This window comes from Muntiacus reevesi, chromosome 22 (genome assembly GCF_963930625.1).
Source record: "Muntiacus reevesi chromosome 22, mMunRee1.1, whole genome shotgun sequence".
NCBI lineage: Eukaryota > Metazoa > Chordata > Mammalia > Artiodactyla > Cervidae > Muntiacus > Muntiacus reevesi.
Window position 1 is genome coordinate 45,338,750 of NC_089270.1, and position 15,201 is coordinate 45,353,950.

Below are 15,201 nucleotides of genomic sequence, written 5' to 3' on the forward strand. Positions count from 1 at the left end.
AACTACGCTTTCTATTTCTCACTTGGAAATTATAATCTTCATCAACACTTCAGTTCAGTTCAGTTCAGTTCAGTTCAGTCTCTCAGTCGTGTCCGGCTCTTTGCGACCCCATGAATCCAACACTGGTATGTTACAAACTCCAAAAACCCTAACCAGTTGCCTTAAGCCTCACAAATTACTACTTTCAAGTCACCAAGCTCATAGGTAAATACTGCACACACAAAAACCGAGTACACAACATCAAGGTTTGTAAAAACCATTAAATATGACCTTCCACCACATGCTTTTCTATGTACCAGTGTTTTAAAGATTATATACACATACACATCATCTACAATCTATACTTAAAAAAATATATGAGGTAGAATACTTATAAACCTATAAAGCAAAACAATTAATTATAAGGTGCAACAAGGAATGGGGGTAATTTGAAATGAAACATTGTGTTAAAAGGCACTATGAACAATTAAAGCATCAGAAATAGTAATCAGCATACTCTACACCTAAAAAGTAAAAAAGATTATTTTACATTAACTATAAAATTGATGAATTATTTTATCTTTATTCCAATTATAAAATAACCTAAAAGCCTATGGAAAACAAAAATTCTATGTTAGACAAAAGTATCTCAGATTAGAAATATCAGTATTTTTAGTTGTAAAGGAATTAAACTCTAAAGGCAAAACGACTAGAAGAGTAGCATGAATGAAAGCAAATATCAAATCATAATTAAATTCTACAATATACAGTATCTATGCTGGTGAAGAAGACTCTGAGAGTCCCTTGGACTGCAAGGAGACCAAACCAGTCAATTCTAAAGGAAATCAACCCTGAATATTAAGGACTGCTGCTGAAGCTAAAGTTTCAATACTCTGGCAACCGGGTGAGAAGAGCTGACTCACGGGAAAAGACTTTGATGCTGAGAAAGACTGAAGGCAGGAGAAGGGGATGCAGAGGACAAGATAGTTGGATGGCATCACCAACTCAGTGGACATGAGTTTGAGCAAACTCTGGGAGATGGTGAAGGACAGGGAAGCCTGGCGTGCTGCAGTCCATGGGGTCACAAAGAGTTGGACATGACTGAGTAACTGAACAACAAATGATGTATTGAAAATATAACTATTATAGAGGGAGCACCCACAGGGAGAAAAAGACATTCAAAAATCAACATCCTAAAGAAGCTTTTACATGCTATTAAACTTAAATTGTGCTCATTACAGACAATTAGCGTTATACCCTATTTTGAGTTTACTGAAAACACTGATAGACTATTGTATCTTTTTTAATATAGAAAACTACAACAAAACAGAAAATGAAAACTTCTTCAAAAACCCAAGAAATTATTTCTCAAAAGTTACTTTAGGAAACTACATTTTTAGTGCTTACATTTTTGGCAAATAGCATAGATTAACCTGCAGATCTGCTATGTAAGACCAAAAATCTTGATGAAACTATAAAATCAGCTTAATGTCATACTCACAAAATAACTTCTCAACTAAAGGGATAAAATTATACTTCCTCAAGGGTGCAGATAATATTCACTGAATACAAGTCAACCTTCTGCAAAGTAGCAGTTCTCAAAGTCCTAGATGGAGCTTCCTGGGGGCTCCCTAAGGCCCTTCTAAGAATCTGAAAGGTCAAAACTCCTTTCATAAAAATGCTAGGATGTTATTTGCCATCTTCATGCTCATTCTCTTACAAATGTGCAATGAATTTTTCCAGAGGCTACATGACATGTGAAATCACAATGGATTTAATGTGAAAGCAAACAGGCGAGTCCAGTTTTTTGTATTATGCCACATGAGTAGAGAGACTTACAAAGAGTAAAAGAAGGCCATTCTTGGCACTAAAATTTTTTGTCATTCTGGAAGAATAATTTTTCATTAAAATGCTATCTTAGTATGTAATTGGATTAGACATACATTAAAAATAGTATTTAAATATCTTAATTTCTTGAGCTTAATTTCTAATAAAAAATGAATATATCACACATAAAGAGAAGCTCTTTGAGGTCTGCAGTAATTTTTAAAAGTATAAAGGGATCTGTGACCAAAAAGTTTAACAGCCACTGCACTAGAAACCAGATTGCTAACAGGAAAATAATCAAAAGACAATGAAAATCCTGAGGAAATACAGAAAAACTGCAGAAGTGAACTGCTTTTCTCCCTAGCTCCATGTGTCACCACTAACTCAAATTCAAAATATTTAAGGAACAAACAAGATTTTTAAGTTCATATAATTTGTAGTACTAGCTGAGTACTAAGATGCTAATTGTCTTACCTACCTAACAAAAGTCTTTTAGGAAAAAAAATACTTTGCTCTAAAATGCAGAATTTTATACATTTTGAAATCTAGATAAAGAGCTAAACCCTATGCATGCATGCATGCTAAGTTGCTTCAGTCATGTCTGACTGTGTGTGACCCTTAGGACTATAGCCTGCCAGGATCCTCTCTGTCCATGGAATTCTCCAGGCAAGAATACTGGAGTGGGTTGCCAGTCCCTTCTCCAGGGGATTTTCCCAACCCAGGGAACAAACCTGGGTCTCCCGCACTGCTGGCAGATTCTTTACTGTCTGAGCCTCTAGGGAAGCCCACTAGATTCTATATCCAAGTTTAAAAGCAGAGATGATTTATCTACGGTCTGGGCTGCATCTCTGTAAAGCAAGGGGCCTTATTCAACTTAGTAGAATTCTACTCATGTGCTAGATTTCAATTGTTTCCAAGACTTAACAAAACAATACTCATATGAGCCTTAACACTGATTAAGGTAACAAGACAGGGGTTAAACTGACTCTTCCCTTCTCTTGTTCAAGAAACTAAATTACATAAAAATGATCATAAAATATGACACTAAAAGTAAATTAACATTTAAAATCTAAATTAAAAATCTATCATAAAATGTAATACAGTTTGACCAAAGTTTAAAAAATAGTCTATTTACAACTGCAAATTAAAATGTTAAAAAATAATAATATAAACCAGACATGAAGGACAAATCCTGTATGATTCCACTTATATGAGGCACCAAGAGTAGGCAAATTCAGAGAGACAGAGAGAAGCCACCAGAAGCTACAGGAGGGAGGAAGGTATTAAGTTTAATGAATATATAGGCTTTGTTATGAATGATGGTGGTAACACAACATTGTGAATGTACTTAATGCCACTAAACTGTACAATTACAAACGGGTAAGATGTAATTGTCAATCTTATGTCATGTTATCACAAACACACTCACCCACACAAAATCAACTGCTCTATAGTATCAATCCTTCCAATTCTACAATTTGTCTTCAAACATACAAGTATTTAAAAACTGGTTTAATCAGCAAGCAGACTTAACAACACAAATCAGGCAAACAGTAAAAGCTCAATGACCGTTGCTGCTTGGTCACCAGGCTGTGTCCGACTCCTTTTCAACCCCATGGACTATGGCCTGCTAGGCTCACTCTATGGGGTTTCTGAGGCAAGAATACTGGAGTGGACTGACACTTCCTTCTCCAGGGATCTTCTTGACCCAGGAATTGAAGCTGAATCTCCTCAATTGGCAGGCAGACTCTTTAACACTGAGTCACCTAGGAAGCCCTAAACCGCAATTAATTGAATTTAAAAAAATGTCTGATTCCTACTTTTTTAGCTACTTTTTTTTTTTGGTAGCTGAATAAAATAGGCATTCAAGCAAAACTGCCTATGTTAGAATTCTGGTTCTGCTACTTTCTAGCTACTGATTCCAGTTTTCTCATCTGTAAAACCAGAATAGTATCTACTTCAGATGGTGTTGAGAATCAAATTGAGCTAAAACATAAAATGTGTTCAGAACAGTGCTTTCAATAGTAGCATTCAATAAACATTAGCTTTTATTTCTATTATTACTCAGTGAAAGTATGAAAGCACACTAATAATGTGCGTCTGAAAAACCTCATACAATAGAAAAGTATTTTCTGGATTACTAAAAATAACAGATTTTCTGAAAATTAAGGAAGATCTTGAATAAATTACAGTGTTTGTTTTCAAGCTACTATCAGTATGGTAGCAAGGAACCACATTACTTTTCCATTTAGAAAAGCTAATCCAGAAGTCACAACATTAATTTAGTACAAAGGTCCTTTACATGCTTATTGTACTCGCCAATACAAAACCTCCTCTACTTTTTAGACAAACCTACTGTGGCCAGAAGTATGACTTTGTCTGATATAATAAGACTTCACATATGTTGTAGATGTGTGTTTGAGGGGGAGAGGAAACAACACATCTCTTTTCTGTTAACTATTTTACAGTGGGGTACCTCAGTCGGTAAAGAATTTGACTGTAATGCAAGAGACCAGGATTCGATCCCTGGATCAGGAGGATCCTTTGGAGAAGAAAATGGCAACCCACTTCAGTATTCTTGCCTAGAAAATCCCGTGGACAAAAGGCTTCAGTCCAAGAAAGTAAAAGTGAAGTTGCTCAGTCGTGTCCAACTCTTTGGGACCCGATGGACTGTAGCCCACCAGGCTCCTCCGTCCATGGGATTTTCCAGGCAAGAATACTGGAAAGGGTTGCCATTTCCTTCTCCAGGAGATATTCCCAGGGATTGAACCCGGGTCTCCTGCATTGTAGGCAGATGCTTTACCGTCTGAGCCACCAGGGAAGTCCTGGGGTTGCAAGAATCAGATACAGCTTAGCAACTAAGCCACCACCATAAGTGTCTACTCATGCAGTAAGCCACATCTGTACACCTCCAAGAGTTGATCATAAATGTCACCCTCCACACCAGGGCACTTCTGAAATTAAGCTGGGACAACAGGTTTAATAGGACTATTCCAGACAAATCTGGATTAACACCCCAAATTAAGGGCATAATACAACATCACTATATTTGTTCCATCATATACAGCTCTACATTCTTAAAAACTTAAGCATTTGAAAGCTGATGTTAACAAAGGCAACATTAGAATGTTTAAATTAATTCTCCAAAGAATTGTCCCATTTTTCCTTTCAGTATTTCTCAAGAAGGGAAAAAGAAAACCCAAGGTTTCTCTAAGACAAACAGAGTACTTTTAAAAGCAATACTTACGAAAAGACTGCTTGAGCCACATCTTTCTTTCATTAGCCACTTATGATTCTTAAGGTGATCTAAATTACAGCAAACTCTACAGAACATGATGTAATCATATGACTCTGTGGCAAATGGTAACTGCAAATGTGGCTTTAATCACTGCCTATGTTCATCTGGTATATATATTAATGCACCCATACTGTTGTTTAAAGCCAGTGCCCACTCTGACTGATAAGAGCTTGTGTGACTGTACCAACTGTCAATCTGAAAATGTCTTTGGTGCTACGGATACATGAATATGCTGCTAACTCCATTAGCTAACATGTAGGGAATGTCAGGTATCCACAGGGTCTCTGAGATTGGCACTGCAAGGAAACACAAATGGAAATGCACAGCTTATGCTCTTTCCAACAGCTCACAATCTAGTAAAAATAAGGAGTAATCCAGACAGTCTCAACTTACAAATATTTGGTTTTAACATGAACCGGTATCTTTCCCTCACTATCACCCCTAGCAAATATACCAGTTAGACTATGACCACATGCACTGATCATCTTTTAGTTTATTTCATATTTTATCTTTCTCATAGGACAAAAGATCCATTATGAATCATTAAGTCCTCATTATTTTCTCTTTTCATTTAGTTAATTCTCACCACATCAAAGATCCCAACCAATATATACTGCTTAAACCAATATATACTGCTTAAACCAGCATTAGAATTCATCTGAATTTGTATTCCTTAAATGCTGACAGGATGACACGGAAGGGTAATGTAAGGATAAGCATCAAAAGAAATCTGTACAGGTGTTAAAAATATGGAAAGCATGCAACTGAAAATTAACATTAAATAGCTTAAACAACAGAAAAATAATCAGTGGTACTCTACGGTATAATTCCATAGGTAATCTAAACATTTTATTAAAAGATTTGTTATCCTTAAAAACAGAGATTATATGGCAAAGAAATGAAATGTATTTTACCATTTTGAAAAAGAACACACATCCAGATAATGCCACTGCTTATCAATCTCCTACAGGGCTTCTAAATATTCTTACACCAGTGAGGTATTTATTCTTTTGTTATTATTTTGTACCACTATTTTCTCACTTACTTTAATAACAAGTGTTGAAGAATACCTGGGGATATACTATACTAGGCAGTAAAGAAAATTCTTTTAAATCACCTTTAGTAATCAGTAACATTTAAATAAGATTACAAAGCAATGTAAAGACTATGACCACATGCACTGATCATCTTTTAGTCTCATTATTTCCACATTTTATCCTTCTCATAGGACAAAAGATCCATTTATGAATCACTCAGTCCTCATTACTTTCTCTTATCATTTAGTTAATTCTCACCACATCAAAGATCTAAGAACCACAGGTTGAATCTTAACCTCTGAATGGTTTCAGCTTCAGAACAAGCAATTTATTGTCAGAACAAGAAATTCACTGAACTTGAGAAATAATGCAGTCTGGAGTAAGCAACTCAAACCTATCTAATCTTCTCTTTCTGCTATTTTTGAGACAACAGATTCCCTAAAGCCATAGTCATGTTTCATAATTTTCTTATCCTTTTTGGAAAGCAGAGGTAATCTCAGAAGGACATCAAAGGTGCTGTGGTTGTGGGGCTGATGCAATAGCTGAATTTTAGAGGAAAAGGATGAATATTACAAAGGATTATTCAGATCCCATAAATGCCTCTGTACTCTAATCAGAACTGCCACCTCTTAAAGACAACTCTCTGGCAAATGCAAACTGAGTAAGTGAATGTGGCTCTCTAGTATAAACTGATTTTATTAATAAAAAGCAAATTTTTACATATGTGGCACATGTAGTTCTGGTTAGGACCAGCAGCTAATTTTGAGCACTTATTACTGGAGCTCTCCCCAGGAAGAAAATAATTATCTCAATCTGGTTAGTAAACCAGCTAAGGGATATAAATATTAAAAGCCTATTGTGAATAAAATAACAAAGGCTATCAGACAAAAGTTGAAAGTATACAATTAGGGAATTATTTGTGAATTTTTTTGTATTACCATTGATCTAGCTTTTAATAAATAACCAAAAGTGGCTAAGAATTATGATAAAAACTGACATTAATTTTCTGTCATGTTTAATAGGTCCCTGGCACCCAGAAACATTCTCTGAAAAGGAAACCAGTATACAAAGAACGATGACAACTAGATTTGACATTTTCATTTCATTCTCTTCATAGGATATAATTTTTTTAACCTATGCAATTCTAAAAGTATCTTTTTTTTTTTTTTTTTTTTCAAAACAAGGTAACACGACTCACTGTGAGTTTATACATACACAATTAGCAACTTTAATTTAGGGGAATCACTATATTTTTGGAACACAGTTTTAGTCCGCTAGTCTCTATTTTAGTACACTGCCTCTTTGCTTTGCTGAAATTGTTAAGACACATATACATCTGTTTCAGTGTGAATCTATTGAAGATTGAGCATAAATTTCTTGTTCTATTACTTATAATGTAATGCAGTGAAGATTCTGTTTTCAAATATATACTTTAATTGTTAAGTTCAAAATTTAAAAACACTCACAGGCTATTTTTCTTTCAGAATCAAATGTCTTATTTACTATTTACCTGGTGGTGGAATCAGAGGTGGAGCAGTGCTGACAGTTGGAGGAGGTGGAAGAAATGGAGGAGGTGGAAGGTGAGTTGGAGGAGCTCCTGGAGGGAAAAATGGAGGTGGTTTGCTAAAATTGTTGTCTACTTCAGTAGCAGATCTTTCAGAAAGGACCTAAAATCAAAGCACAGTTAAGTAAAAAGGTGAATAAATATTCTTATCTAAGAGTAAACTCACTAAATGAATCTCATTTAATCTAAGAAATAAGTTTTATTCACATACACATATTTTGGAAAAGTAGGACTAATTTTTCTATGCATGGGTATGTGTGAACATTACACGTATGTGAGTATACACTCAAATACACTTTTAAAAATGTTCATAGTCAAAGCATAGGGAAAAAATGAATCATTACAAGTAAAATTTTTATGGAATAATTAAGAGATTTAATAACATTGTAAACAAGAGACAATTAAGTATTTCACAAATAAAATGTAATGAGTGTTATCTTTGTTAGTCAACCAAAGTTAAAGTATTCAAATGAAGACAATATAATCATTAGTCACAGATATCAGAATTAAGAAACTAAGATGGCAGCAGATTCAGATATGCGTTATACCAAAGCCTGTCATCATCAGGTTGCAAAGTTAAGAGGCTGTAAGGCATGCATCAAATAGGGTAACAGGCAACTGGATATATAAAAAGCTTCTTCATCTGAGCCTTGTAACTTTAAGAACAAGGGTTTATACTCAATAAGCAAAAGTATTTACAAAATACCAATCTTTGTGAATAGGTAAGGGACAAGCATCAAATCTACAGGAGAGTGGCACCTAGAAATATGAATTTTTTACAAGATCCCTGACGGATTCTAATGTGCAAATGTGTTTGGGAAAAACAAAAAAAAAGCAGGCAACATAATGTTATATATTTACACTTTTCAAATCCTTGCTGGCTAAAGCATATCATTTAAACATATAATCCTTCCTTTCATTAACTTTTCCTACATTTAAGTACAGTAATTTTTGTAAGGCTTAAGTTGAAAAACTATTTTTTAAAGTAGAAAGCAGAGTTATTTTAAGAATAAGCATGGCCTTTTAATGGTGGTGGGAAAAGAGCAGAGGACTGTCTTCCAGTTTAGGAATAATTTACCTTTAAAGGTGCTAAAAAGAACATTCATATGATTAATTTATTAAAGGTAATAAGAATCAAAACACTTTGGATATTTTTTAAAGTACTCGAGAAAGAAAATTAATAATGAAAAAGTGTGGTCAATTAACAGCTGAAAATCTTAAGTTACTCAAGTTTAAACTTGAGTTATCCAAGCTACTAATAACTCATCTCCTTTCATCCTTTTAACAGAAAAGCACGAGATCTATTTCTCTCAGAAATGTCACATTAAATAAATTACGGTACAGCCATAGAATAAATCTATCAAGAGATTTTTAAATCAAATTGTCAAGAATATGGAAAAATGCAAATGATAATTTTAAACGGAAAAAAAATGGATATACAAAAATATAATCGTTGTATCTGCCCCAATCTTACTTAGTGATGAGGAAAAGATCTATCAAAATGTTAAGATTAGTTATCTTTAGATGGCAGAACTATGGATGATTTTATTTTCTTCTTTAAACTTTTCCCATATCTTCCTTTTTTAGTCCAATATATCACACTCATAGCAAGGAAAAAGAAATTTTACTGAAAAATATCCAAAGGTTATACATTTTAAATAGAACAGTTTTTGTAATAACAGTGATTATGTTGCAGTGATTATGATTCACATTTTAAATCCCCTTTGTATTAAAAGCACCGAAAGTACCTAACACATAGAAGAGTGCTATGACTGAATAAATTAAACTAGAACATAGAATCGTTCATTTAAAAATAATAATTCATAAAATACTAAACCTGTATATTGCTGTTTTCATTTGCTCGTCGCCTTCCTTCTACTCGGCTGATAGTTATAGTCTGACCAATAACATCAATTGCCCCAGGTAATCTCCTGTAACGTAAAAATGGAATCATTTCAGTTTCACCTAACTAGATGTTTGGACAGTAGTATACACATTAGGTGAGAAATAAAGCCCAAACCCTTTGCAATGTAATTTAAAATAAAATTATCACAACACACTTTGGAAAAAACTTCATTTAGGTAAAAAGTTTTAATAATGAGCTAAGACTAGCACATCCAACAATGATCGTAATGCTAATTTTAAAGTATTTTTGAAGGTTTTCTTTAAAGTTTATTATTTTTTAGTAGTCTCCAACTGAATTTACCTTTGTGGAATTGAAACAGGTAGCAAATACTAAACAAATGGAAATAAAATTTATTGGCCACTATAATTGTAACACATATCACAGTTATATTACAGATTAAAAAATTCCTCAAAAGGGCCTGAAAGTATATAATGCTCATTTTGAGACACAAAGAATATTTTTCTTAGTAATTTATTCTGAGCATTAGAAAAGAATAAAAAGGGAACCAGTTCTGCATTGCCGTTAGAAACAAAGCTTCAAATATTTAAATACCAGACCCACCTCCAACTGTATTTACTACCATTAAAGTTTGTGAGTAGATGGAAAAACAGTCTATCACAAAATAATGCTGCAAATTTAATAGGAAAATCTAACACGTTAAATTAAAAAAATAAAACAACATTAAAAGCCATTTATGCATGTAATTAAGGACTATAAAAAATACATATGGTTAATAAAATACAAAAGTCACTTGTAGGCATTGGCAATGAAAAGTGGACGCATATTAGATGAATTTCTCTTTATCTGTACTTCAGTTCTGAACAACTGTGCTTTTAAAATTTTAGAACAATCAAAATACCATAAATCCTTCCACAGTCATCGTTAGGTTCCTTAAAATGACTAGTAACAGCAGCTACTATTTGTTGAGCAATTACATTCTATACCTAAACCTCACAATAACCCTTAAAGAAAATTAACATATACCAGTCAGAGATGATAAAGCTAGAGCTAGAGTGATGTCACTGACCTCAGGAATAACTAAATGGCAAACCTAATTTACACATCTGAGTCTTTCCGATTTCAAAGCCTCAGATTCCTTCCCTTGAGCCATGCTGCCTTCCAGGGAGACACAGGAGCCCTTGAAAAATTTAGGACTTTTGGAAAGCAAGAATTGGTGGAAATATGTCTCAAGTAAGTCTTGAAATGACCAATAAATAATTTTATGCTCAGAAAAAGAGAGCCCTATAAAAAGCCAATAATGTCATTTGAAATGTCTTCAACTACTGATCCTGCCCATATAAGATTTCTATTAATATATTTTATTAAACGCTCAAGCCTTACTGATTTTATGCCTGGGCCACTGACCTCCCCAAGTTTCCTCATGATCTCAAAGATCAAAAGTGATTTCCCTTCACTGGTATCCTTTAGTATAGCTGGGAAACTATCCTAACATGCAAGGATTAGGAAAATTCATATACTGCTGACAGAACAAATACTGCTGTAACTTTTCCCTAAAACTTAAAATACTTACAAAGCTATGACCACTATAATTTCACATGAAATGCACATGTCATCCGTTCTCCCATATAAAAACATATCTCAAATTTTAACATCTTAGCAGATAAAGGTATATATCCTGAGGTCTGGACTTCTCTCACCATTTATTGTACCTAGATTCCATTGTAAAAGTCCTATTTCTACTCTGTTTCTCTTCCATTCTCCCCACTCCAATCTTTTAAAATTTATTCCTGTCAAGAATAAATTCTCACAAAGTTGTTTGGGTTTGCAACCTGCATTACAAATCCTCCAAATTGTTAAAGTAACAAAAGGGAAAGATTCTATAACTTTGACCATGAACTTCTAAGCATTTGGGCTTTCAAAATTTCAGGGCCACATGGGAGTACTCATTTAACAAAATCTGATCTTCAGTGTAGAGAAGCCTGATTATCTTTTTCAGCTTTAAATGGATTACTTTATCACTAAAAGGGCTTCCCCAGTGGCTCAGAGGTAAAGAATCCGCCTGCATGCAATACAGGAGCTGCAGGAGACATGGGTCTGATCCTTTGGTGGGCAAGATCCCGGGGAAGAAGGCATGGCAGCCACTCCAGTATTTCTGCCTGGAGAATCCCATGGACAGAGCCTGGTGAGATATGGTCCATGTGGTTGCAAATAGTCAGACATGACTACAGTGACTTAGCTGGCTATCACTAAAGATTCAAAACGGCAAATACTATGTTTCTAAAAACATACAAATGAGAAAGCAGTTTTAACAAACATATATGGCTAGAGGGAGTCTAAAAAATTGCAATTCCTTATATTTCCATAATGGTAACATCTCCTTGCCCTAGCACTTTTACCACACAAATTGATTTAACTTAATCAAAAATTTTGTTAGGAATTAGAAATTGATGAGAAATTTTGTTATTTTTATAACAGATACATATGTATCACAGTAACATTTACTTTGATAATATTTAATGTTAACATAATTAAGTATCATTCTGATGCTACATTATGGAGAACGATATTGAACCATATTATTATTAAAGTTTCTGATGCACCACTTTCTATTTCAGTGTATAAAAAGATTTAGTATATAAATCTTTAGTATATATTCAGTGTATAAAAAGAGCTTCACCATGAAGATCTACTATAACTTGGATTTCTACAAAGCACAGATTTAATTGGACTTAAAAACTTGTTCAGTAAGGCAGACAGCAGTTAATGTAGTTATCAAGATTCTCTTCTCTATATTAGACTCAATCACACAGTAGAAAGTGAAAAGACAGTAAGTAACTAACCATGGTGGATAGCTATAGTTTCATCAATCTAGTTTAAGGCAGGCAGTAAATATTCACAAGAACCTCTACCTCTTCTCCTAACACAGACGAATATGAAAACAACTCTGAAATTTTAATGGAATCAAATTAAAATGCCATGCTTTGATAACTCTGATGTTCCAGAAAGGCTACGAGAGCTGCTTACATAGATACAACAGAAAATCTAAAGTAATGAACTCGGGACCAAGAGAAGACAGACAAAAGTTTAGTTATTAATCTTTGGCCACAAATTTATCTCTGTTTATTTTTTAGCAGTCAAAATAAAGGACATTCTTAATAACAAAAGTCTCTAGTGTGCATTTAAGATAAAAATAAAACACTAGCTCTGAAGATTACTTTTCTTGGTAATTATGATAGCTAGCATTTACTGAATATCTACTATGGTGCTAGGAAAGCACTGGTCTAAGCACTTTACATATATTTACATCTCATAACAATCCTATGAGGTAGTAGTTTACCTCTCTCATTTTATAGATAGGGGTAAAAAGACAAAAAGTTTCTCCTTTGATTACTTCTTAAGTTTTTTTTTTTTTAATAGTTTTTAAGCTTTTAAACCACAAAACAGTTATTTAGTAAATATATTTTACACAGAAATCCAGCACATACATTATATAAAAAACAAAAACAGCAGTTTCATAAAACAGTACTAACACACACTATAAAGGAAAATCAAATATGCCTATATTAATATTTACATATAATACAGGGGGAAAAAACTAAAACCAATTAATATTTGGTGGTTCAGACTACCAAACTGATCTCATACCCCACTAATGGATGGCAATTTCATGCTTTGAAAAACACTGAAATAGCGACAAAGTTTCCAATATTACTATAGCCAAAATGGAAGTGAATTTCACATCCCATTTCTCAAGTTTCCTCCATACTGGGTGAAGCATAACAATGTACGAGTCAATAAAAGCAATTTAATCAGGGAGCAAAACAATGTGGTTTGAGAACACTGCCCTCTTGATGGTCAGGCTTACTCTAAGGATTTAACTGTACTTCTGAGCAAGAGTTTTAACTAGCATGCATGGGATACAGAGAAATCAAGAAGTCCCTGAACCTAAATATGTACATAAAAATACATGTATTTTCTAGGCAAAAGTCCACAGTTTGCAGCAAATTTTCAAAGGGCTTACTGCTTCAAAGAAAGTTGAGAACCTCTAGTCTAAAAAAACCCAAAAGGAATGAAACACATATCCTTGCAGAAATCTATGAATGTAGTTTTCTCACTACAGAGGTTCTAATAAGAACGAAGCAGGAGATATTTCAAGAGTGAAATCTCTAGGAAAACACTATGTGACTATTTCATATTGTCAAATTAAAGACAGATGTACTTGGTGGTATGATTATCTAACTCAGGTCATGCATCTGAATAGATGGCTGTAACAATTCTGCATGAAAACTGATATTACATTTTTTTAAGCTACTTAGGAAAAAGAGCCTTAAAAGACATGTAGAATGGATTTAGCCATATCAGATGGGAAGGGAGGACATTTTAGATGAGGGAAGAACAAGAGTGGGGTAAATACTATGCGCTGGATTCCAAATATAGTATCAACCAATCTATTTGCAACAGGAAAAGCAGGATCCACTTTTGGTAGAGATTACCATATTTTAAACTCAGCTGCATTTTTTAAATGTATCACTGATAGGAAAAGACATGCTTCTACAGGTAATTAAAAAAAATAAAGACCTTCATGTGTCCAATCACATAAAATTTTACAAGCCACACAATATAGCAACATGCATTCAGAGTGCTCAAATGCTTTGAAGATCAGGTACATTTTTCTCAGTATACAAATTAAGACAGAACAGTAAGCAGTGCAAGAACAAATGAGGAAGTCAATCTTAGATTTAATGCTCATTTAACATCCACTTCAAAAGTCTTATGTTTTTCTATTATAAGAAACCCAAACAGGTTTAAATATTTTAGTAATTCTACACTGTAATGGAATTTTTATTATTCCTCTTTCAAGAGTTTGAGTTGGTTTAAAAGTATTATGATATTGGAAAAAAGCTTAATAAAACAACATAGAATTTGCAACTAATAAACTAAAAGGAGCACAGTTTAAAATTTAAAATGGAAACACAGAAACAAATGGAACACTGTGCTAAGACTGTGGAAGTCATCTGCAATGCCAATTTTAATTTTCTGTGTTCATTCTACTTCACTCCTCTCACTAACTGGCTTTACAAGGGTAACAAATCTGAACGAACAAAACAAACTAGACTCAATACTAGACTGTATTATTCTTTGCAGTGAGCTTCAAGAGTCAAAACAAAACAAAACATGGTACTATATAAATTAACAGTAACATGGCGAGAAAAGTCTGTGTCTCCAAATACAGTAATTTATGAAAACGATTTCAACCATCGTACAATTGTTCTTATACAGACTTAAGGAATGCTTCAGAACTAACCCCCCATTTCTCAGCTACATTCATTATAAGCTGGAAAAGAGCTGGAATCTCATTCTCTATCTTCTGCTCTAAGAAAGTGTGTGCACTTTCACTTACAGTTTTTACTTCTAATTTTCAAAAGCACAAAATACACACTGAAAATACAGTGCCAAAATTCCTAGTAACTACCCCCTGATATTAATCACAAAGTCAGAATAGGAGTTTTCTAAGTTACCGAAACCATCTTTTTTGGGGGGGAGAAGGCGAAGCGTGGGGGGAGTTATACAGTCTAAGTACTGAGATGCATCATTTTCAGATTAAAGAACTAGTATCTTCCTTAAAACT

General features: G+C 33.9%; 1 protein-coding gene across 16 annotated transcripts in view; it reads right to left on the minus strand.

The window, feature by feature from the left end:
• FIP1L1 (factor interacting with PAPOLA and CPSF1) overlaps positions 1 to 15,201 on the minus strand; it is a 64,884-nt gene that overhangs the window by 20,392 nt on the left and 29,291 nt on the right. For all 16 annotated transcript variants that reach the window (XM_065913944.1, XM_065913943.1, XM_065913942.1 and 13 more), the window contains 2 exons: positions 9,543 to 9,636; positions 7,652 to 7,808 (listed from right to left, as the gene is read on the minus strand). In XM_065913944.1, coding sequence (XP_065770016.1) covers positions 7,652 to 7,808; positions 9,543 to 9,636 — 251 coding nt within the window. The remainder of the gene's footprint in view (positions 1 to 7,651; positions 7,809 to 9,542; positions 9,637 to 15,201) is intronic.